The sequence below is a fragment of the Chenopodium album genome, chromosome 20, assembly GCF_948465745.1.
Source record: "Chenopodium album chromosome 20, dcCheAlbu1.1, whole genome shotgun sequence".
Lineage (NCBI taxonomy): Eukaryota > Viridiplantae > Streptophyta > Magnoliopsida > Caryophyllales > Amaranthaceae > Chenopodium > Chenopodium album.
This window is the reverse complement of record NC_137853.1, coordinates 6,130,965-6,153,072: the sequence shown is the minus strand read 5'-3', so window position 1 is coordinate 6,153,072 and position 22,108 is coordinate 6,130,965. Positions and strand designations below refer to the sequence as shown.

The 22,108-nt window shown below is 34.8% G+C and overlaps 2 protein-coding genes and 1 pseudogene across 3 annotated transcripts; 1 reads left to right on the top strand and 2 right to left on the bottom strand.

The window, feature by feature from the left end:
* Window positions 1-341: 341 nt before the first annotated feature.
* On the top strand, window positions 342-1,195 carry LOC145599414 (dirigent protein-like). The gene has a single exon (XM_081655802.1). It carries the CDS (start codon window positions 385-387, stop codon window positions 961-963), a length of 579 nt encoding a protein of 192 aa, XP_081511928.1. The 5' UTR covers window positions 342-384; the 3' UTR covers window positions 964-1,195.
* Window positions 1,196-3,866: 2,671 nt separating this feature from the next.
* LOC145597759 (cation/H(+) antiporter 18-like) lies at window positions 3,867-8,940 on the bottom strand. The gene is made up of 3 exons (XM_081654004.1): window positions 8,607-8,940; window positions 6,265-7,266; window positions 3,867-5,959 (listed from the first exon to the last, which is right to left on the bottom strand). Exons 1-3 carry the CDS (start codon window positions 8,796-8,798, stop codon window positions 4,748-4,750), a joined length of 2,406 nt encoding a protein of 801 aa, XP_081510130.1. The 5' UTR covers window positions 8,799-8,940; the 3' UTR covers window positions 3,867-4,747.
* Window positions 8,941-9,690: 750 nt separating this feature from the next.
* LOC145597719 (cation/H(+) antiporter 18-like) lies at window positions 9,691-16,502 on the bottom strand (annotated as a pseudogene). The gene is made up of 5 exons (XR_014103391.1): window positions 16,343-16,502; window positions 15,027-15,097; window positions 13,884-14,135; window positions 11,647-12,649; window positions 9,691-11,557 (listed from the first exon to the last, which is right to left on the bottom strand). The product of XR_014103391.1 is annotated as a cation/H(+) antiporter 18-like (transcript).
* Between the last annotated feature and the right edge of the window lie 5,606 nt (window positions 16,503-22,108).

The following is a 22,108-nucleotide window of genomic DNA, read 5'->3' as shown; positions in this document are numbered from 1 at the left end:
AAACAAAATAAAACAATTTATGATGGGTTAAAAAAAAATGATTTAAACCATCACGTCATCTGTAATCCTGACCAATTATAAATTAAAACAATACGCGTAACATTATTCAACATAATTGATATATTAGTATATCTAGAAAAGTTTTTGACCTAACATCTTATTATAAATAAGAATTACAAATGATGTAAACACGTGGTGGTCCTGAATTAGACAATTACTTTTCCGGAGTAGGCACGAAAAGCTTTGAGAGAGAGTTACAAGCTTGACTACTTTGTCTAGTGTACTATATATACAACCCTGCCTTGGCTGTCTAGATCCAAACAAGTTAAAAGTACAAATATTGTTATTGCAATTCGATCTTTTTCTCAAAAAACAAAGCAAATAATGGCACTCAAATCATCAATATTTTCACTTCTCTTTTTCATCCTCTTTTCACTAGCAAGCCTCTCAAATGCTTTTAAATACCCTCATAAAATCCCCCAAAGGCCTAGGATACCATGCAAAAGTATGGTGTTTTACTTCCATGACGTACTCTACAATGGTAAGAATGCCAAAAACGCCACTTCAGCCATCGTAGGAGCGCCCGCTTGGGCTAACACAACCATTGCAGCAGGCCAAAACCATTTTGGGGATGTTGTAGTTTTCGATGATCCCATTACACTTACAAATGATTTTTACTCCACCCCAGTAGGGCGCGCCCAAGGGTTTTACTTATACGACAAGAAAGACGTGTTTACATCTTGGTTAGGGTTCTCATTCGTGTTCAACTCGACCGAGCATAAGGGATCATTAAACTTTGCAGGGGCTGATCCTTTGATGAACAAGACTAGGGACATTTCTGTTATTGGAGGAACTGGTGATTTCTTCATGGCTAGGGGTGTTGCTACCTTGATGACTGATGCTTTCGAAGGCGAAGTCTACTTTCGACTTCGTACTGAGATTAACCTCTATGAATGTTGGTAATTCATGGTTTGATTCAATGTTGTATGATTTGTTAGGATGAACGAACATTTTCATGTGAAGTGGGGGTTGCAAAAATTATACCACCCACCCACCTTTGTACTGTGTTTCTTTTTCTTCCTTTTTTTTGTTTGTAATTTGCGTGTGTACTTGCAATTTTCCCACTAATTTTGTATGATCAAGGCCATTTGAATTTTGACAATGGAGCAGAATAACGAGTGACATATATAGTGCACTTTAATTGGATGCAATATGGTTTAGTATCACGTTGTTTTATGTAACGTAATTAATTTGAAAAGTGACGGACCTAAAAGAAACAGATGAAGTATAATTATTTTTATTGAACATTTAATTATTTTTATTTTGAAGTGCATACAAGATGAATATTAGCCATTGATCTTTTGTGGAGGGTCTAGATTTATTGAACTCTATAGAGTTCAACTCTAGAGGATCCAAACACAGTCCTTAAGGATGAAGCATAATTTTTTTTTATTTTTTATTTTTTTAATTGTGATACTGTAATTACCTTCACTTTTCTTATTTTATTTATTGTAAGTCAATTAAATTGACTACAATCATGTTTCTGGGAAAACGTAATCTATGTTACTCAAACTCTTCATTTCACAGTTTCACTTTACGCAGTCGTGTGAGACCATCAACACTCAGATATGGGTTAATGAGTGGTATATTTGGACACTTAATTTAGTTCAAAATCATTGATATTTTTCATAAATTAGCCGGGTGGAACACTTGGACACGTATGACGTATCCATGTACTCTAGTATCAAATGTCGACCCATGCACCCATCCCCGAAAACCCAGTACATCACAGCCAGTCTGCGCTGTTAGCATTGCAAGTGATGCCTCACACTCACTTAAGGAGTTGCAGCAGGCAAGGCGATAGCTTTGGTGCACTTTCAGCTTCTCGTTGCTGTCAATTCCAGGTTTTCACCAATTCTTTCCCTATCATCTTTTGAATTTTATTGTAAATTTGCCAATTTGATGATATATTATGTTGAATATGATTTAAGAATTTTCGATTTATAACCGTTAAAATCATCGAAGAGAACGAATTTGTTGTTAATTTTGTGAATTTAGATGTTTGGTAATCATGATTGTTGTAATCTGTATCCATAGAATTGATTTTCTAAATTTTGGATGGAGGAATTATGAATGATGCAAAAATTAGGGTTCATCATTGAGGTACTGATATCAGTTTTCTAACTTTAGAACTATGTCTAAATTGATTTTCTACTTTTGGATGGAGGATTCATGAATGATGCAAAAATTAGGGTTCATCATTGAGATTATGATAGCTTTTTTCTAATCAATGTGCGAAACTAACTTGAAATTTGACGAGGAAAACTTGAGGAATTGCGGAAGTTAAGCGAATTATTACAGTCATTGACACGGATTTTAGCAGGCGAATCCTTCATTTGCATAGTCTTATGTGTTCTAGTCTTAATTATAAAAAGTGTTTTTGAGGTCTTGATTGCTAGCAGATTTTAGTGCAATTGATGACTGTTTGATATTTTGGGGGTAGGGATGGAGTCATGGAGGGGTAGAAGTAAATGTCGGTTTTAGATGGCGATGATGAGATAAGATTGGCGATTATATGGGGTTTCAATTTTGCAAATGGTTATGCAATGTATACAAAAATTACATAAGTTGTGCCATTACTGTTAGCAGGTTTTTAGTGAAATTGATGACTATGTGACATTTTGGATAGCAGGGATTGAGGGGTAGAAGAAAGAGTTGGTTTTAGATAACGAAGATCAAGATAAGATTGGTGATTATATGGGATGCCAATTTCGCAAATGGTTATGCAATTTATCCAAAGTAAACACAAATTGTGCCATAATTATGTTGTTCTGGAACCTGTGTCCCAGCTTACTGGTTAGGTGATTATAATACAGCTGATAACTACATACTATTATTGCTCTTGTGATGTCCATATAATGTGTGGAATTGTATTACATTGGTTATAAATTTCTAATTTGGAAGTTCATTGGCTTTGAAAATGAAATGGCAAAGCTATTTGGATTATTTGGCAGGATAGTGTTGTAAAAGTGAATTTTACCAACCTATTGTTATTATAAACTTATGGTGTCCATGTGTTGCAGGGTCGTACTGCATTGGTCAAGAAATTTTCCCAGAAATATTAGGAAGGTGAAGTCCTTTCAAAGTGTCAATTTATTATTTCAGAATTCAGAGTTAGGAAATTGTCATATTTGAGTTAAATACAAGAGCATAGAGCCAATCTTGTCTTTTACAATACATGAGCTTCTTCATGGAGCACCCTATGTAATTGACTCCTTCAAAGCCTATTAGCTCAACGGGTTGAGCGCTGTGCTCTTGCACGGAGGATGTAGGTTCAAATCCTACATAGGCTATGTTATTGGAAAGGTTATGTAGATATGTATATCTCTGTTTATAAAAATATAATGCCAATAATTGATTGTTTTAACTATGCCTGCGTTTTGTAGTACATAACTCCCTGTGTATTTCCTTTGCTACACTAATCCCAAAAGCACTGGCATGTCTTTTGAATGCTAATGATGTTATCAACCGCAGGCCTATATTATTCACAAAGATGGAAGCGAGCAGCTAGGGAACAGAAGGCTGATAGAGCTGCCAGGTACGAAAAGTTTTCGTTCATGTTTCTGATTTCTTGTTAGCATATGCCTAGCCGCATTCCTTTGTCTTTGGTTTGGTGTCTTTGTGTTTAGTAGTAGTTACATGCCTGATGTTGAACTTCCCTATGAAAAATACGATTGTCTGCTGCTGCTGCTCTTGCTTGCATGGCATGTTGATGTTGTGTAGGTGTGTGTTTCTAAAGACTTAGTTACTCAATTGCATGAATACTGTCACCGAACCATAAATAACCAATGTTGGATTAGTGTAAATCCCCTAAGCTAAGTCATAATGCTCTTCCGATTTAGGTAATAGGCTTTATCATATTCAATAGCATAAAATCACATCAAGCTCAAGTCATAAGTTTGTAAAAGAAACATGAAGAAATCATAAAATTGATGATTTTTCAAGCAGAGCAGCAAACACAAGCAGGTTTCAGATCAATATCAAATACTTCATAAAGAAGGTTCACCAGAACATAGCTTATTTAGACATAGTGACAACCAAACTTTATACTGCAACTTGAGAGGTGCACCTCTGAAGCCTTTGAATGGTTAAAAAGTGAAATTAGAGAGAAGCAAACAATCCTGAAATTGTAAATGGGTGTCACACATATCATACCTCAATGTTCATATCAAGTCAGCTGATTCCCAAACCTTATATCCCTACCTTTCATACTTATCTGAAAACTTGATACTAGAAATCCACAAAATTGAAAATACTAATCTATAAAATTCAAAATTCATATGAACAACAATTAAATGGAATTAGATTGCCAAACACACCATTTAACTGTCACATTTTTGTGAGAATTATAGGATTATAAAACTCTGCAAAAGAAATGTAATGCTACCAGACTCGATACAATTCTTTGCTACTTATACACTGCTACAACTTGTGAAAAGCCCAAGCGTCACTTCAGGTCAGTGACATGTCCAATTATTGTAAAGAGATGTCTTGAGATTTCATAGAAGCCATTTCAAACACTTTGGAAAAACTAAAAACAACATACATACTCTGGAAAACAGAAATTTCCAAAGCCTCTGATCAAGCTTATGTATCTACCTATATATCTACTTGTATGTATCATCTGTAAAAGGAAAGACATCGTACAAATTGATTTATTCTTAGGACATTTTCAGACTAATTTCAATTAATCAGTTTCAGCCCCATCAGTTGGCTCTTCCTCTTCTAGGGATACTGGCCTTGTACCACCACTGTACTGATGAACCACTAATACAGAAGCATTTGTTGAGATCTCTTGAGAAACCAGCAAATTCCCAACTGGGCCTATTTCAGGGTACTCAATCTTTATATTTAGTTCAAAAGCAGCAGCCACCATACCTTCTGGTGATCGTCCCACTAAGACCATATTACAACGACTGAATTCCTTAACTATATTTACAGTATCAGAAGTTGCTTTCACTATTCTTTCCTTGAACTTCACTGACCCGTCCCCGGACACTTTTTGCTTAATAGTATCAATGGCCTTTTCATCAGCTTCCCTGGATTCTCCATTGTTACTACTACTATCACTCACATCAATAGCCACCCTTTCATCTCCTTCTAAGTCAGGATCTGCTCTTAAATGCACCACTATAAGGGTGATTCCCGGGTGCTCAGACATCCGTTGACCAAGGGCTAATGCCTCACGGTCGTCAGGCCCACCAAAGAAATAAACAGTGACAATAGAGTCGACATTGCTGGCTGACACATGTGAGGACCCACCAAGCCCCCGGTCAACTAGGATACCAACTGAGCAAGGAGCATTTTGCAGGACCTTTTTGTTGATTATTCTATATTCATGCCTTGTGGTTTCCAATGAACCATCAACCTTCTGGTGCTTGTGGAAGGGAAGGATAATGAGGGCAGCCTTCTTGCTCTCAGCACTAGCACAAATATCTTCATGCATGTTAAAGAAGTGAGAGATTGCCGTCATAGGCCTGATTTGTACCCGACTGAGTTGCCCATATGCCTCAAAGGCCACCACAACTTGATCTGAATCTGGCTGCATCCCCTTATTCCAGAAGGGAAGCCCATTATTTCGGGCTTTGTTGACCATCCGTATTGCAGAAGACCTCTCAGAGAGCTCCATGAGATGCACTGCGTAGACTGTGAGCCCTTTCCTTTTCTCTGTTCCCCGGGAAGCTTCAATTAGGTTTATCATAGTAGGGATGTTCCTTCCGCTATGGAAGCATGCCATGATTCGGAGTTGAGAGTTGGGATCTTTTCTTTGGATTGTCCTTAGATTATATGTGCCTCCTCTTTTAGCTGGTGTATACACTGCCCTCACAATTGGTGTTGTCATGAACGTGGTGACTAGGGCCATCATAACCATTATTGAAAAGGTTTGATCATTTAGCACCTACAAGTATAACCAAAAGTTAGATAAAGGGCTTCCTAGAAGAAAACAAGTATTGAAACTAATACTTGGTTTATTCAGATACTATTTTTTAAATAATAATTTAATGTCAGTAAAAATAGATTAAGTTCAGCAAAAAAAAGTTTCTCTCAGTAAAAATAAGTTACTTTAAAGAGAACATAAAAAAAATCAATAAAAATAAGAATCAGTAAACTTAATTTAAGTTCAGTAAATTTAATTTCAGTTTTTTAAAAAATAAGGTAGAGAGAATAACCACTTACAAGTCAAAAGTAAAATGTTACGAGTACCTTTCGATCTTTACCAATGTTCAGCACAATCAGCTCTACAAGACCTTTACTGTTCATTAGAACCCCCAGAGCAACAGCCTCATTCAAAGGCAATTTACAGAGCCGAGAAACCAAAACAGTCCCAACAACCTTGCCAAAGCATGCAGTTAGTATAACAAGAAGTAGAAGTCCCCATGACTGTGCCCCTTGAATGGTGGCTACATTTGTTTTAAGGCCACTCGAAGCAAAGTACAAAGGAAGGAGGAGACCGGACACAAGATCCTCCACCTTTTCTACCATGGCACTGGCTAACGGCCCATCCTTTGGGGCTAGAGTTCCAAGAATAAAAGCCCCAAAAAGTGCATGGATTCCTATAGTGTCGGTCACAAATCCAGCTGCCAAAACTGCAGCTAAGGTACCACAAATGAAAATTTCATTCACAGGCTCACCATCAGGGCAATGCTGGGTCAACCACTTAAATATACGAGGGACTATAAGAATACACATGCCAACAAAAGCTGCACCACACAAAAACACCCATAGGGAAATAAGAGGAGATTTTCCTGAGCCAGAGAGAGCTATGGCTAAAGCAAGGAGAATCCAGGCTGCCACATCATTGACTGCAGCAGCTGACATGGCTGTACGACCCACATCAGTGGTAAGTAGCTTGAATTCGGCTAAGATACGGGCTAATACAGGAAGGGCAGTGATAGAGAGGGCAACCCCCATGAATACTATAAAAGGACCTAAGCTAACACCTTTTGAAATAGTTTCCCTGAGGACAAGTGATGTACCAATTCCCAAAGCAAAGGGCAAACAAATGCCTGCAACAGCAATACACATGGATTTCTTCCCTGTCTTGCGTAATGCTTTCAGATCCAATTCTAAGCCTACGAGGAATAGAAAGAAGATGAGGCCGATATTTGCAAGTGTGTCCAATACTGGCAGACTCTTGGGAGGGAATATGGTATTCAGGAACGCCTCGCTACGACCAAAAGCAGATGGGCCTAGTAGCACTCCTCCCTGTTAAAAACAAGTAAAACATGATATTGAAGTCTCACTCTCAGCTAAAGAGTATAGTACATTGAAAATTCTCCACTTAAGCCCAGTTCTAATCAGTTAATATCAGTTTTGATCGGTTAAAATCATCAACTTCAAATACTTAAAATTACTAGCTTATTAATATATATCAATCTACATCTATATATTTATAAAAAGAAATAAACTCTGTTTGAATGGCCTTAGGAATCTATCAGCCAGTTTTATATATACATATGCAAACTTTACATCAGAGGTATTATCCCTCTATATCTGCACTACCATGGATCACAACTTCAGCTACCAACTTCCAAAGTGAAACAGTTCAGTAATAATGAAGCAGTTGAAAATTCAAATCCATCATTTGAAGGTTAAGGCTGCAATTGGAAAGAATTACACATCCAAAAGAATTAAAACGGTAGGATGATGTAGTAGAAGTGTTGTTACAAAAACAAATCAAAAGAAAAAACTTTTCTTTGTTGAAAATCTAATTATTTTATTGATTATCAGTTGTGCAGTTCAGTGAACTAATTTAGGCAAAACCTCTTTTTGTACACCTTCAGTCTTTTTTCAAATCATTATGGAAAACACTAACTCTTAAAAGTTTAAACTAAGCATTCTGGTACTGAATCATTGGTGTTTTCTGGTAAAAAGTAAAGACCTTCAGCTTTTTCAAGTCTAGGAGTCTGATTTCTGCAAGTAATCTTACATTTGCCTGTTAATCTAATAATTGTTTCATATAGCTATTGAATGCTTGCCATAGCTTGAGTCCTTCATTATGTGTTCAAGTTTTAGTTAGTTTAGTTTGTGCTTTCGATTTTCCCCAAGTTCCTGTGCAATACTTCTGAGTACTTAATGCTAAGATAACGATAAAAAATAGTGCTCGTGCAGTTGTGCTTAAAGGAGCCTTAGGAAGACAATTCGTAGCATCACAATAATTACAAAAGAAGAAAAAAAAAAGAAACCATTTTAATAGACTCAACGCTTTCAAGGAATCAATATTGTCCTTCGCTTATATAAAAGCAACTGATTTTCCATTATTTAAGCTCTTGCTTAGCTCATGAATTGAGTATTGAATGACCAACCATGACATAAGATTAACAGGTGGCAAATTCAACAGAAAAAACAGACTTTTTAAACAAGAATTTTTTTTTACATTCAGTTATTTTGGGATCATCTCGCAAAATTTATTCCCCTTTTAACATCTTACATGACTCAAAATAAAAATCAAGAAGCATTGCTAAACTATATATTCAATTTTCACACACTTTATAATTAAGTTAATTTTCTGTGAGGTTTCAATTGCCAAAAATAGCAGTACTTACAATAATCTCAGCGATCACACGAGGCTGCCTTAGAGGTTTAAGCAAGAAGGCCAGGGTACGGGTGAGGACAATAACAATGATTATTTGTAAGATAACAAGGGGGAGGGCATAATCAAGAGGGTTCTCTCCTTGGAAGACTCCCGTGGAGGTTGCCTGCATCGGCTTTGGACAAGTAGTATCAGCATGAGCCATGTTAGAGACACAATTATGATCAGAACAACGAACAAAAACAGCAGAATCCCTCTTTAGCGCCTGCTAATATGAAGAAAATGTGGTCAGCCAAAATTTCCATGCACAATCATATATACATTGAGCAGGAAAGGTGGACTCAAAGCAATATTATGCACGAGAAACCAGATAGTATCTGTTAATGCAAGAAAAGGTAGACAATAACTCTTCTCTTGGATTATGACTTTAAGTGTCATAAAAGTCCAATACAAGCTCAAATCATGTGATCACAGCCAACCATACAATGTTATCATTTTTTGCTTTACCGTTCTTCACACTTGGCAAAAAACTTAGATGTCCTGTGACATTCTGACAGAATGCTACTTACTTCCCTAGCTACTCGTATGACAGTAGCAGATTTTTTTTATGAAGAATCGACATTCTAACTTTCGACTTCTTAGAAATGAAATATCGCCCTGATTAAAGACATGCTTGAATCATTGGCATGTTCCATATTCAGTTCTTAGTAAGAATTGTCAATTATGTATTAGAAGTACTTACAGATATGGTTAGAGCTATTAAAATTTTTGATTTATGGTACCTGGCATAAATATCATCTAGAGTCAAATATATACACCTAGCATAATCTTCATATGTTTACCATTGAAAATCACACTGGCTTTGGTTTCCTTAAAAGTGGTCATTATTTCCTTCTGAACTTCCAAAGCATGTGTTGCACTCTAATCTAACTGATACTACCAATTTAAATGTTTTTATTCTACAAAAAATTGCGATATCAGCCTAGCAGCTAATCATGAGCCTTAAATTACTACAACTTGAAATAGACTAAAAAAACAAATGAAAATTCTAATCTCTGAAACCTGTTCATACTATGTATTCATAAGGGGCTCGAGAACACATAGGTTTTTGTCGCATTGAACATTATATGGCAAAGCAAGGATATTCTAGTTGTCTAGATTATTTGTTACTTGAGAAGGGGAAGGGCTCTACCCACAATATTCTGTTTCTATGACAGAACACAGTGCAAGATTACATACACTCTTAAGAGTCTCAGTAAAATTCACAAGTGAAGAGAGTACTACTTCACAGTTTTGTCAGGAAATTAATGAAACGTACGTATTATGTTTAACTATCACAATTCACATGAATCATAACTCAGTGAATTGGTGCAAGAATATAAAAAGATACATTTCATGCCAAAGTGCAAAACCCATTATTTAATTGGAAGGAGTGAACCACTCTGAAGCTGATACAATTCTTTTTCCCATATATGTATATACTTCTACAGCTTGTGATTGTGAAAAGCCCAAGCTTCACTTCAGCTCAGTGACTTACCAGATTCTTTTACATAAATTCCTTGAGATCTTCATACTCAGTCCGAAATCTTTGGAGAAAGACTATAAACCAAAGAAGTACTGTCAAAATTTTTATTTCTGAATTCTCTGGTTGAGATTATGGATTATCTACATATATATCTACTTCGCAGACACTGAGCAATGAGCAGAACTGCAGAAGAATCAGTTCTTAAGGACATTATTCGGCTCAATAACTTATTCGGTTTCAGTGCCATCAGTTGGCTCTTCCATATCTATGGATACTGTCCTTAAACCGCCACTGTACTGATGCATCACCAAAACTGAAGCATTTGTTGAGACATCCTGAGATATCAAGAACCCCCCAACTGGACCTATTTCAGGGTACTCTGTCTTTACATTGATACTGAAAGTAGCAGCCGCCAAACCTTCAGGTGATCGTCCAACCAAGATCATATGACAACGGCTAAATTCCTTGATTATTTCGATAGTTTCAGATGTTGCTTTCACTACCCTTTCTTCATACTTAACTGACCCGTCCTTGGACACTTTTTCTTTAATAGCTTCAAGGGCTTCTTCGTCAGGTGCCTTGGAGTGTTTACTACTGCTACTACTATCACTTACATCACTAGCCACCATTTCACCTCCTTCCATATTGGGGTCCGCCCTGAAGTGGACTACGATCAGGGTAATCCCAGGGTGCTCAGACATTCGTTGACCAAGAGCCAATGCTTCACGATCATCAGGTCCACCAAAGAAATACACAGTTATAGTAGAGTCGACATTGCTTGCTGACACGTGCGAAGAGCCACCAAGCCCTCGGTCTACTAGGATACCAACTGAGCAAGGAGCATTTTCTAGGACTTTCTTGTTGATTATTCTGTATTCATGCCTTGTGGTTTCCAATGAACCATCAACCTTCTGGTGCTTGTGGAAGGGAAGGATAATGAGGGCAGCCGTCTTGCTTTCAGCACTAGCACATATGTCTTCATGCATGTTAGAAAAGTGGGAGATTGCGGTCATTGGCCTAATTTGGACATGGCTAAGCTGTCCATACGCCTCAAAGGCCACAACAACTTGGTCTGAGTCTGACTGCATCCCCTTGTTCCAAAAGGGAAGACCGTTGTTTCGAGCTTTGTGAACCATCCGAATAGCAGAAGACCTTTCAGAGAGCTCCATGAGATGCATTGCATAGACCGTGAGCCCTTCTTTATTCTCTGTTCCCCGGGTTGCTTCAATTAAGTTGATCATTGTAGGGATGGTTCTTCCACTGTGGAAGCATGCCATGACCCTGAGTTGAGTGCTGGGGTCTTTTCTTTGAACTTTTCTTAGCTTATACATGCGTCCTCGCTTAGCCGGTTTATACACTGCCATTACGATTGGTGTGGTCATGAATGTGGTAACTAGGGCCATCAGAACCATAATTGCAAAAGTTTGATCATTTAACACCTACAATAATCAGCCAGAATTTAGATACGTATGTGTTTATTACTAGACAACAAGAAATTAGTAAGCCAATGATTAGATATTATAAGTACCTTTCGATCTTTGCCAATATTCAAAACAATAAGCTCCACTAAACCCTTGCTGTTCATCAAAACCCCAAGAGCAATAGCCTCACTATGAGGCACTTTACAGAGGCGCGAAACAACAATAGTCCCAACAACCTTGCCAAAACAGGCAGTTAGTATAACAAGAAGTAGAAGTCCCCATGACTGAACCCCTTGAATGGTGGCAACATTTGTTTTAAGGCCACTCGAAGCAAAGTACAAAGGAAGGAGGAGGCCGGATACAAGATCCTCCACCTTTTCTACCAAGGCACTAGCAAATGGCCCATCCTTTGGAGCTAGAATTCCGAGAACAAATGCCCCAAAAAGTGCATGAATTCCAATAGTATCGGTCACAAATCCAGCAGCCAAAACTGCAGCTAATGTACCACAGATGTAAAATTTCATCCACAGGCTCTCCATCAGGGCAATGCCTGCCCAACCATTTAAAGATGGGTGGAACTATAAGTATACACAAGCCAACAAACGCTGCACCACACAAGAACACCCACAATGATATAAGAGGAGATTTTCCCGTGCCAGAAAGAGCAATAGCTAGAGCAAGGAGAATCCAGGCTGCCACATCGTTGACTGCAGCAGCTGACATGGCCATACGGCCTACATCAGTGGTAAGGAGCTTAAGCTCAGCTAAGATTCGGGCTAAGACAGGAAAGGCTGTGATAGACAGCGCAACCCCCATGAATACAATGAAGGGGCCTTGGCTAACTCCTTTACAAATAGTTGCTCTTAGAATAAATGATGTACCAATTCCCATACCAAAAGGCAAACAGATGCCTGCAAGAGCAATACTCATGGCTTTCTTCCCTGTTCGACGCAATGCTTTGGGATCCAATTCTAGGCCAACCAAGAACAGAAAGAATATTAGGCCAAGATTGGCGAGTGTGTCCAATACTGGCAGACTCTTGGGAGGGAATATTGTTTGTAGGAATGCTTCGCTACGACCAAAGGCAGATGGGCCTAGTAACACTCCTCCCTGTTAAAGCAAGAGAAACATACCATTCATCATTTATGTCTTAAACTTAACACTTTTCATTTAGGCCTTTATCATCTTGATTGATACATGCTTTTATTCTTACATGTACAAACCATGCAAACTATATAAATATATTTCTTCATGATATGTGCAGATACAGAACACAGTCAATATAATCACAACTTGAGAAACATCATATATTGTAAACAGATGATTCAATACAACGGAAGAAATCGTAAATCATTATTCGGTTATTCCAAAAGTACAGGTAAAAATCAGAATTGCGAAACAGTTCAGGTTCAGATGAACGTTAACCAGAATTGCAAGAAATTCCAACTTTCCAAAAAGATAGAAAAAAGGTAGGACGATGATGATGTAAAATTTACTACATCATTTAAAATGCAGTCCAAATTTATATAGTTCTTGTGTAAAGGTTTAGTTTATCTTAAGCAAAGCATCTTTAGTAAACGTCAACTCTTTTTTTAAACTTCTTATTGCAATCATTATACATAACACTAACATAGTAACATGTACATTATTTTCCAATATAAGTTAGTGTGTTCTTTCTGTTACAGAACTGTAGAAGGCTACTATCTGCGAATAATCGTACGTTGTTTGTGGTCAAGTGTTATTAGAATAATTCCCTCTTTAAACTAATCGCGTGTTCTTTTATCATTACTTAAGTTCGTGCTTTATACTTTTCCCAGGTTTCTGTGTATTACTTCCAAATTTTAGGATAATAAACTACTGTTAGTGCCTAAAGTAAAGCAGTTTTTTAGGATGACAAATGAGAGCCTCAATAATAGAAAAAAACACTATCTTTAGGCTTTGATAATTTAACACTTTTCAGGATTTATTTTCAGCCGTTACTTGAACAAAAGTAATAGGTTGTTGATTATTCGAGCACTATCTGAGATCATCAATTAACCATAACAATAGATTATTGGGCTCGATTATTAAACAATTGCGTAACAAACACCTCAGGGTGCCAATTACAGAGAAGTGCGTAACAAACAGAACATACTTGTACACTACACAGCCTTTTAACGAGTATAACTCATGGATGAGACCGCCTTACACTAATTTATCGTTTGAGATATTGAGACTCACCTACAAAAAGTGGGAAATGATTCCTAAAAATGTAAAAAGTTCATCCTAGTCTCATAGTATTTTACCTTTTTAACATTATATGCATGTAACACAAAAATGTAAGTTAACATAGATTGATACTTACAATGATCTCAGCAATCACACGAGGCTGCCTCAACGGTCTTAGCAAGAAAGCCAAGGTACGGGTGAGAACAATCACAAGGATTATCTGTACGATGACAAGAGGCAGGGCGTAATCAAGAGGGTTCTCTCCTTGAAAGACTCCGGTTGAGGTTGCCTGCATCGGCTTTGGACAAGCAGTACCATTTTGAGCCATTTCGAGCTAAAATTTTGATCAGAACAAAGAACAGAAACTGCTTAACCCCTTTCTAATGCCCTGTTTATACAGATAAAAACTCGTTAGCCAAACTTCCCATGCACTATAATCCTAGACACATTGAACAATCAATTTATATACTTTTAACTCTTGATTATATATATATATATGCTTATAGAATTCCAAGAAATATGCAAAGAAAATCCTCAAAGCAATATTATGCACGAGAAACCAGATAGTTAGTTGTTAATACAAGAAAAGGTAGATATAAATAACTCATCTTCTCAGGTGTTATGATTTATATAGTTTAAGTATACATAAAAGTTTACAACAAGCTAAGAACATGTGATCACAGCTAACAAGTTAGCTTAAACTATCTTCTTTTATCTCTCCTTTTTTCACCACTAGGCATAATATTTGCATTTCCTGTGACATATTAATGCAGTTGGGTTTGATGTATAATCACAAGTCAAAAATATCACACGGTGGTTACCATATTTGCCTAATTTACATAATCACATTGTTTTGAAGTACAAGTTATGGATTCGTTAGTTTACATTGATGTATGATGACTATAGTTACATCGATGTCATATGAAATGGAAGGAGTAAAACGAGGCATGAAAGGTCCATGACACAAGATGGGCCACGTTTCATGTCGTGTTGGGTCCATTGGCTACCTAAAGTGTTTTATTTCATTTATTTATTTATAATTTGGCTATGTCAATTTGCGAACCGTCTATTATGTCAATTTAATTTTATTTATTTAAGGGTCGCCAAAATGCTAAAGGAACCCTCGCCAAACATGCAAATGTGAAATAGAAATAATAATGTATTGGAATAAGGTGGTAAACTAGATCATCTAACTTGTGTAAGATATTTTGTTCAAATATTTAATGTAAAATCATATATGAGACAATCTCACAATAATTAAACAACACTTTTAACTTACTCGAATTACTTAGTATGTATCATTTCTATACGGATAAAAGTCCTCTGTTGATGATTTCGAATTTAAGATACCTGTCACAAACATAAACTATAGTCAAATAATAACACTAGTAGTATATATTTTCCATCAATAAATTAAAATGGAAATAATTTCCTTCTTAAGTTACAAGAAAGTTGTCCAGATTCATACTAATGGGTGCACTGTAATCAGACTAATAATACTAAAAATAGAATTTTCTATTCCACAAAGTTATGTAAGAGTACGTGCTATCCATCAGCTACTTATGATCCGTGAGTTGACCAAATTGAAAATGACTTTATTGCTAAAAAACAAAATAAGATTCTAATCTCTGAATTTTTTTTTCATTTTTTATTTGGAAAATAAAAGTAAGAGAAAAAAACTGACAATATGATTATTCTCCACATTTAAGGATAGATTGAAAAATGAATCATCTAGCTGACTTAACTCGTTCCCATGATACACCATAATTATTGAATATTCTTCCATATAAGCTTTGGTATTTATAATTTTATATACAAGTACTTCATAATAATGTAGGTCGAAAATAGTATTCCCTCCATCCCTAAGTTATATTCCTACTTCTCTCTATTATGTGAGGAATAACTGCTAGAAGTAGGAATGCAATTTAGGGACGTAGAGTTTATTTATACTTTGTACATTAATCATAGTCAAAAATTCAACAAATCACCTACTAATGTAAATTCTTGTATAAGAACATACAATACAAATACGATAATTAATTATTGGAGTATTAGTATAAGTTCTATAAAATCCCACATAACTGTATCAATCATCATTAGTTATAATTCATCAACTTTAATTAAAGTTAATTTATACGAAGGAGTAAATCTAAGGGATAACAAAGGGCATAATTGTCAAATCAGCTCGAACTTAAACACCGTCAAGACGTAAACAACAGCCCTATGCATGATAAGCGATTAACAAGTGTATAGACATTATACACCACCTACACGCTGAATTCTTCCTTCACTATCGGCCTACTAAAATGTCAATAATACCCTCCAACAACCAAATGTGTTCTCTTATGTTATTTTTACCATATTTTCATAAAATTTTCATTCGGAGAGATATATAATAAGATGTGCAATGACAACCTAAATCATCCTTTCAAATGGATATGCAACGATTCGAATACGATAGCCAATAAGCTTTATTTTTAACCATTTCCAAAAGAATGAACATATAATCACAAAATCAAATAATGTATTGCATGAGGAATTCAATGGTTAATATGGAGTAATTAAGTAAAGAAAGAGAATGAATTGAAAGTAAACCTGAATATCGATTATGTTGCTGTAATCCAAATTGTGCGCTTTTCTACCATATAATCTTGTGTTTATTTTGTTTAATGATTTCTTAAATATTTATTTATACAATTCTTTGAATTTAAATGAGAGAAAAAAAAAAAAAGAAAACAAAAGAGAAAGAGTAGAATATGACGAACAAACAACTTAAACACTGAAAACAAACAAGGTTCCGTTTAAATAGAACCGCGTATTATATTAAAAGACGGTTTTGCCCCTTTGTGACAGGCTATATTACCATCTTTAGAAACTTCATAAATCTAAGTACTTATTTTTTTTGTGATCGACGAGATTACCCTTATGAGTGGGGCTTTGATCTCCGAGGTTTTGGCAAAGGTTAGTGGTTTCTGACAACTATGTGGCTTTAATTATTTAACTATTTTAAGTAATTAAACAATAATTAAGCAAATTAAGTTTGCTTTCTTTGTGCTTTTTGGCCTATTTTTACTCATCTTACTAATAGGTTGCAACTGCTAGTATTACCTAGTAATGTAGGAGTATAAATTAATCAAATTATGTTGGTTTCCAAAAAAAAAAAAAAAACAAATTATGTATATAATACTCCATATATATTAAGAGATTAATAGTGTTTGGAAGTGGTACTATAATTTAAATCCTAGATGTGGAAGTGGCCAATTATATACAGGTAACAATATTAGGGTAATGCTATACATAGCCCTTAGGGCTATTTATAAGCATTAAAAACACTTTTGAAAATTGTAGTGTAAAATTAGTAATTCACGACAAAAACACACATAGATCAATGTACTTAGGGTCTATTCACATTTACTGAACTGAACTACACTAAACTGAACTGATTGGAGTTGAACTGAATTGAACTGAAGTGAGCTGAAATGAATATTTTATGAGAGAAGAAAATTAGGAGATGAACTGAACTGAACTGAACTGATTGGAGCTGAACTGAACTAAACTGAACTGAAATTAAGTAAATGTGAACAGACCCTTAGTGTGTTTTTGTTATGATTTTCTAAATTTAAACAGTTTTCAAGAGTGTTTTTTAATGCTTACTAGGTGTTCTCATATGATCAAATTGTTTAATTTAATCAAGTTTAGATTAATATATAGTTTTAATTGATTTAATACATCTCCTATTTTTTCAACTAAGTAATTATTATTTAGTGATGTCTTGTTAAATCTACCATTAGATTGACATTACAATGATGAGAATATATAATTGATAAATATCTATGATTAGATTAACATAACGTAGCCCAAATCTATTCCGTCCTTGATTCTTCTTAGTTCTTGGAAATTAATGATTAATCGATAAAGATCTTATAAATTAGTGGTTATTACTAACATTCAAAAAGAAACACCAAAATAAATAACATTCAAAAAGAATACTCATTATCCTTCATTTATTTTTCCAGAATAAACTACATCAAAGGGTTTAATTTCCAGAAGGAGCTAGATTGCCTGGATACTATGACTTCAAATTATCTTTTCCTGGCAGTTTCATACTTAACTTATAGAGAGTATTATTTTGTGTGTTTTAACTAGTTTTGTTATTTTACTCTACTTAATTATCAACAAACAAGTATAATAATCTAATTTAATTTAATTATCATCATAATTTCCCAGTAGTTTTTGTTAAAAATATGATGCATTATTAGTCTCTACAACAAATGCATGCTTGTTAATTCAATAAAGGAGGAAGAAATCTTGGTATTCGTATACCTAAATAATGCAGGTTTCATATTGTGAAATTTATACGTGAGAAAAAAAATATATACTCATATTGTTAAATTTGTCTTAATTTTATAATATTTTACTCAAATAATTAGAGATAATTAAAATTGAACATGTGTACGTATTATGATGCTTAAATAACTAAATCCCTTCACGTTGGGATATTTGAGGAACAAACGAAAATATTAGTAGATTTTAAAATTATTAAGTCTTTTTTATTTGTTCTCTCACATATTTACATGTCTACACGCTTCAAACAAAGTTAATTAAAATGAGAAAAAAAAATTAGTTTTTAGTTTTTATTTTTTGGTGCAAAGGGAAAAAAATGTTAGTTTGCTTAATTCATATAATTGATTGAAGTTATATTACTATTTTTCCCCTATATTGGAAACAAAATATGCTCATGAATTGGCTCATCTTCAACCTTGGGAGGTTGGCCAACAATCATGGAGTAATGTTATCGCATCCCGTACTCCCGTGTATTGGTGCTTGCTTCGCTTGATTTAATTATTTAATCTCGCCCTTTGGGGTTTTCTTCAAAAAAAAAAATAAATAAATAAAACCCCCTATATTGGTAGGAAAAGTTAATTCACACATGTTTATTTATGAACATATTTGGTTTCAATTAAAATAATATTAATAATAATAAAAATAAAAATAAATAATTATGAACACATTTACGTAGTCACGTGGAAAGCCTGGAGTCTTGGATGAGGCTAAATTCATACTACGTATTTATGGATGAATATGCATGTGAGAAGCATATTATGAACATAATCAAAAGTAGTATAGGTGGATTTAGTATGAAGGTTATGAAGGAAAGTAGTTCAATGAATATGAGGATTTCTTGTATGTAAAAAGATATACTCTCTTAGCAGTCAATGAGCAATAGAGCTTTCCTACTTGTGACAAGAGTAATTTAAATTGAATAATAACTCATAAAATCATACAAAATAGTAATATAGTAGGTCTTGTGTCGGGCTGTACAAGCTCACGTACTATATCATTTAAGCAAGTCGTGCTTTATTGTACGAAATTAGTCAAGAAAAAAGTTGAGTTGTGTCGTATAAAAAAAAGAGGTGCATGAAGCACTATAATAATTTAAAAATAATACGAGTAGATAAAAAAGTCAGCATGATTAATTATTATGGTACCATTTCATTTGTATACTGAACTTACAATTCTAAAACTAAATTTATTATTCCAATTAGGATTTAGGAGTATAATAATAAAGTCATTCATAATTTGCTGAAAATAATGAAAATTATGGTATAGAGGTACAAGGTTACTGAAACCTCATTAGTTATTCACATTGAGTAATCTTATTTAAGAGAAATTCCAAAGAAAATATAACATTATAAGGTGGAAAAAAATAACTCCTATACTATTGGTTATCACCATTATTCGATATTTCGATGAAGCTTTAGTTTAGTACCAAGCAAGCTTAAATTTAGTACCCCTACATAACTTTGTTAATATCAATAGAATTTTAACTTTTTGTACCAAGTAAGCTTTAATTAATTTGGTCCCGATAAGCTTATAAGCAGTTTTTTAGTTAGTACCAAATAGAATATGTTATTATAAAAAGCTCTTATTTTCAAAAATGCCACTTGATAAATTTACAAAACTACTTATCACAGTTTGATCCCAATATAATACGAAGTAGGAATTATGAACCACATACATTTGCAATAATAAGGCATGAGGCCCATGACATTGAACACTCAATATTGTGAGAAGAATATTGGCTCAAACGACATCATTGATGTTATAGACTTATAGTTACGAGTTATGACTATACGACTTGTTTGGTAGCTGGTCATGAACAGTGGTAATGACAATAAATTTAAATTTAATTGCCAAACAAAGTAACGTCTTTATATTCATGGTAATGCAATTTCAACCCTAATGCAGACTTGTGTTTTTCATTATAAATGTATGTCCACTATTATCATCCAATACCACTCAGCTCCCGAATAGTAATGCATAAAAATGAAGATTTGTGAAGAAAAATAGATAATCTCGGATTAGCTAGCTTCCTTATAACCATAAATTGTCTTATAATGTAAGTATATAGAGTGAGGAGTAGCTCAAGTAGTTAGAGCTCCCCTCTCGGTTCCAAGAGTTCTTGGGATCCATTCTCATCACCCGCCCTTGTGGCTCTCTGTAAACAATAACAAAAATTATTTACATATTCCCATTGTACCATTTATACTTTTTTAAACGGGCATTACTACCATTTTTTACCACTTACCAAATGAATCATAATTAGTGTTTTCGTAAGTGCGTTGACCTCAGCAAATAGACAATGACAATTCAAAGGTTTTTCTTCAGCCGTTTCCTCCACATTTTTTGGCAAAATAATCAAGCGTACACTAGTAGAGCCAAAGAACAAGTAACAAGTGTCACAGAAATATAACTAAGATAATTGGACAAAAACTTTGTGTAATTTAGCAGTTAGACACATCATATACTGGATGATTTGTGCAATTGTGCATACTGAATTTTCCAGTAATTTCTTCACCAAATCATGACAATATGAATGGTTGTTATTTTGCAATTACAATTTGTAACAGTAGTGCATAATATCTTGGACTGTAGACATTCGCTTATTATTTGTACAGTATTTATTAGTCATAAGTCACCTGAAGTTTTCCCAATTTCAGTTTTTTGGGATGTAGTGGAAAGAGAGATATTACGGAGTATATCGACTATTGAGTGCTTTTATTTCGTATTACTCGTAATTGAGACTGCCACTTACATGAATCAAATGTATGTGTAATGTGTTGGATAAGCATTTAAAATATTATTTAAAGTGGTAATTTGGGAAAGCATGATAAAATTACGCGATCGGCGTAATTAATGTACTATATAACTTTAAAAGTGTATTTAATGCTTATATGCTACTATCTTTAAAGCTGTGTAGCATTTTCGGGTGATCTGATTTCCTTGAATAATGCTAAAATACAAATTAATTTCTTAAATAAGCCAGTCTAAAAACTATTTCCCATAATATCGTCCATGTAGGATCGATTCCTAGGTTTGGAATTTGGCAGAATATAACCGCTAACAATGTTGGTGGTTCTATGTACAGAATCGCTAATACGGTAATACCATTAGAGGTTCCATGCATAAAATTAAACCACTAATGGTATTATAAGTTATATGCATAGAACCTCTAATAGTATTAGCGATTCTTAGTTAATGCTACCTCGTTAATTTACTTTAGCTTTCACTTCATAAAATCAAATTTTATGATATTAGCGGTTTTAAATAAAGAATCGCTAATACCATTAGAGGTTGTATGCATATATAGAACCTCTAACACCATTAGAGGTTCTATGCATAGAACAACCTTTAATACCATTAGAGGTTCTATATTAGTTAAAACCACTTACAAATACCGAACCTTGAAACCGAGCCTACGTTGACGGTGTTGTGGGAAATAGTTTTCTAACTAATGCATATATATATATAAGGAATTAGTTTATGTTGTTAAATTATTTTGGGAAATCTCTCAGCATTTTCACGTGTTTAAATTGGGACGAATGGAGTAGAGGTGATCATTGGGCGGGCTGGTTGGGTTCAAGTCGGGCCGAGGTCAAAAAAGTTTGCCTATTCCTTAGACCGGGACAAGTTTTGGGCCGAAAAAAGTGTGTCCAAACTAGTCGGGCCTTGCGGGTTTTCAAGTCGGACCAAAAAATTAACTAAATTTGCATGAATTTGCTTTCTCAAGCCCGCTCAAACTTGCCCGACCCGATTTTGGGCCGGAAAATTATGCCCTTAACAAGTCCAAAATTGGGCCGGGTCGAGCTGGGCCAGCGGGCCGAACTCGTTGTGTTCAGGTTCAGGATGGACCGATGGAGTGATGTTCAAAAGGATATTCATTGTTATGCATGCATGAATTTTTACTTACTAATTATCAAAGAGATTTGTAATTGGAATTGGTGTCTGGGATTGTTTAATAAAATACATGCATATACTTCCTCCAATCTTTTTTTGTTGTCAATTTTGACTTTTATTACT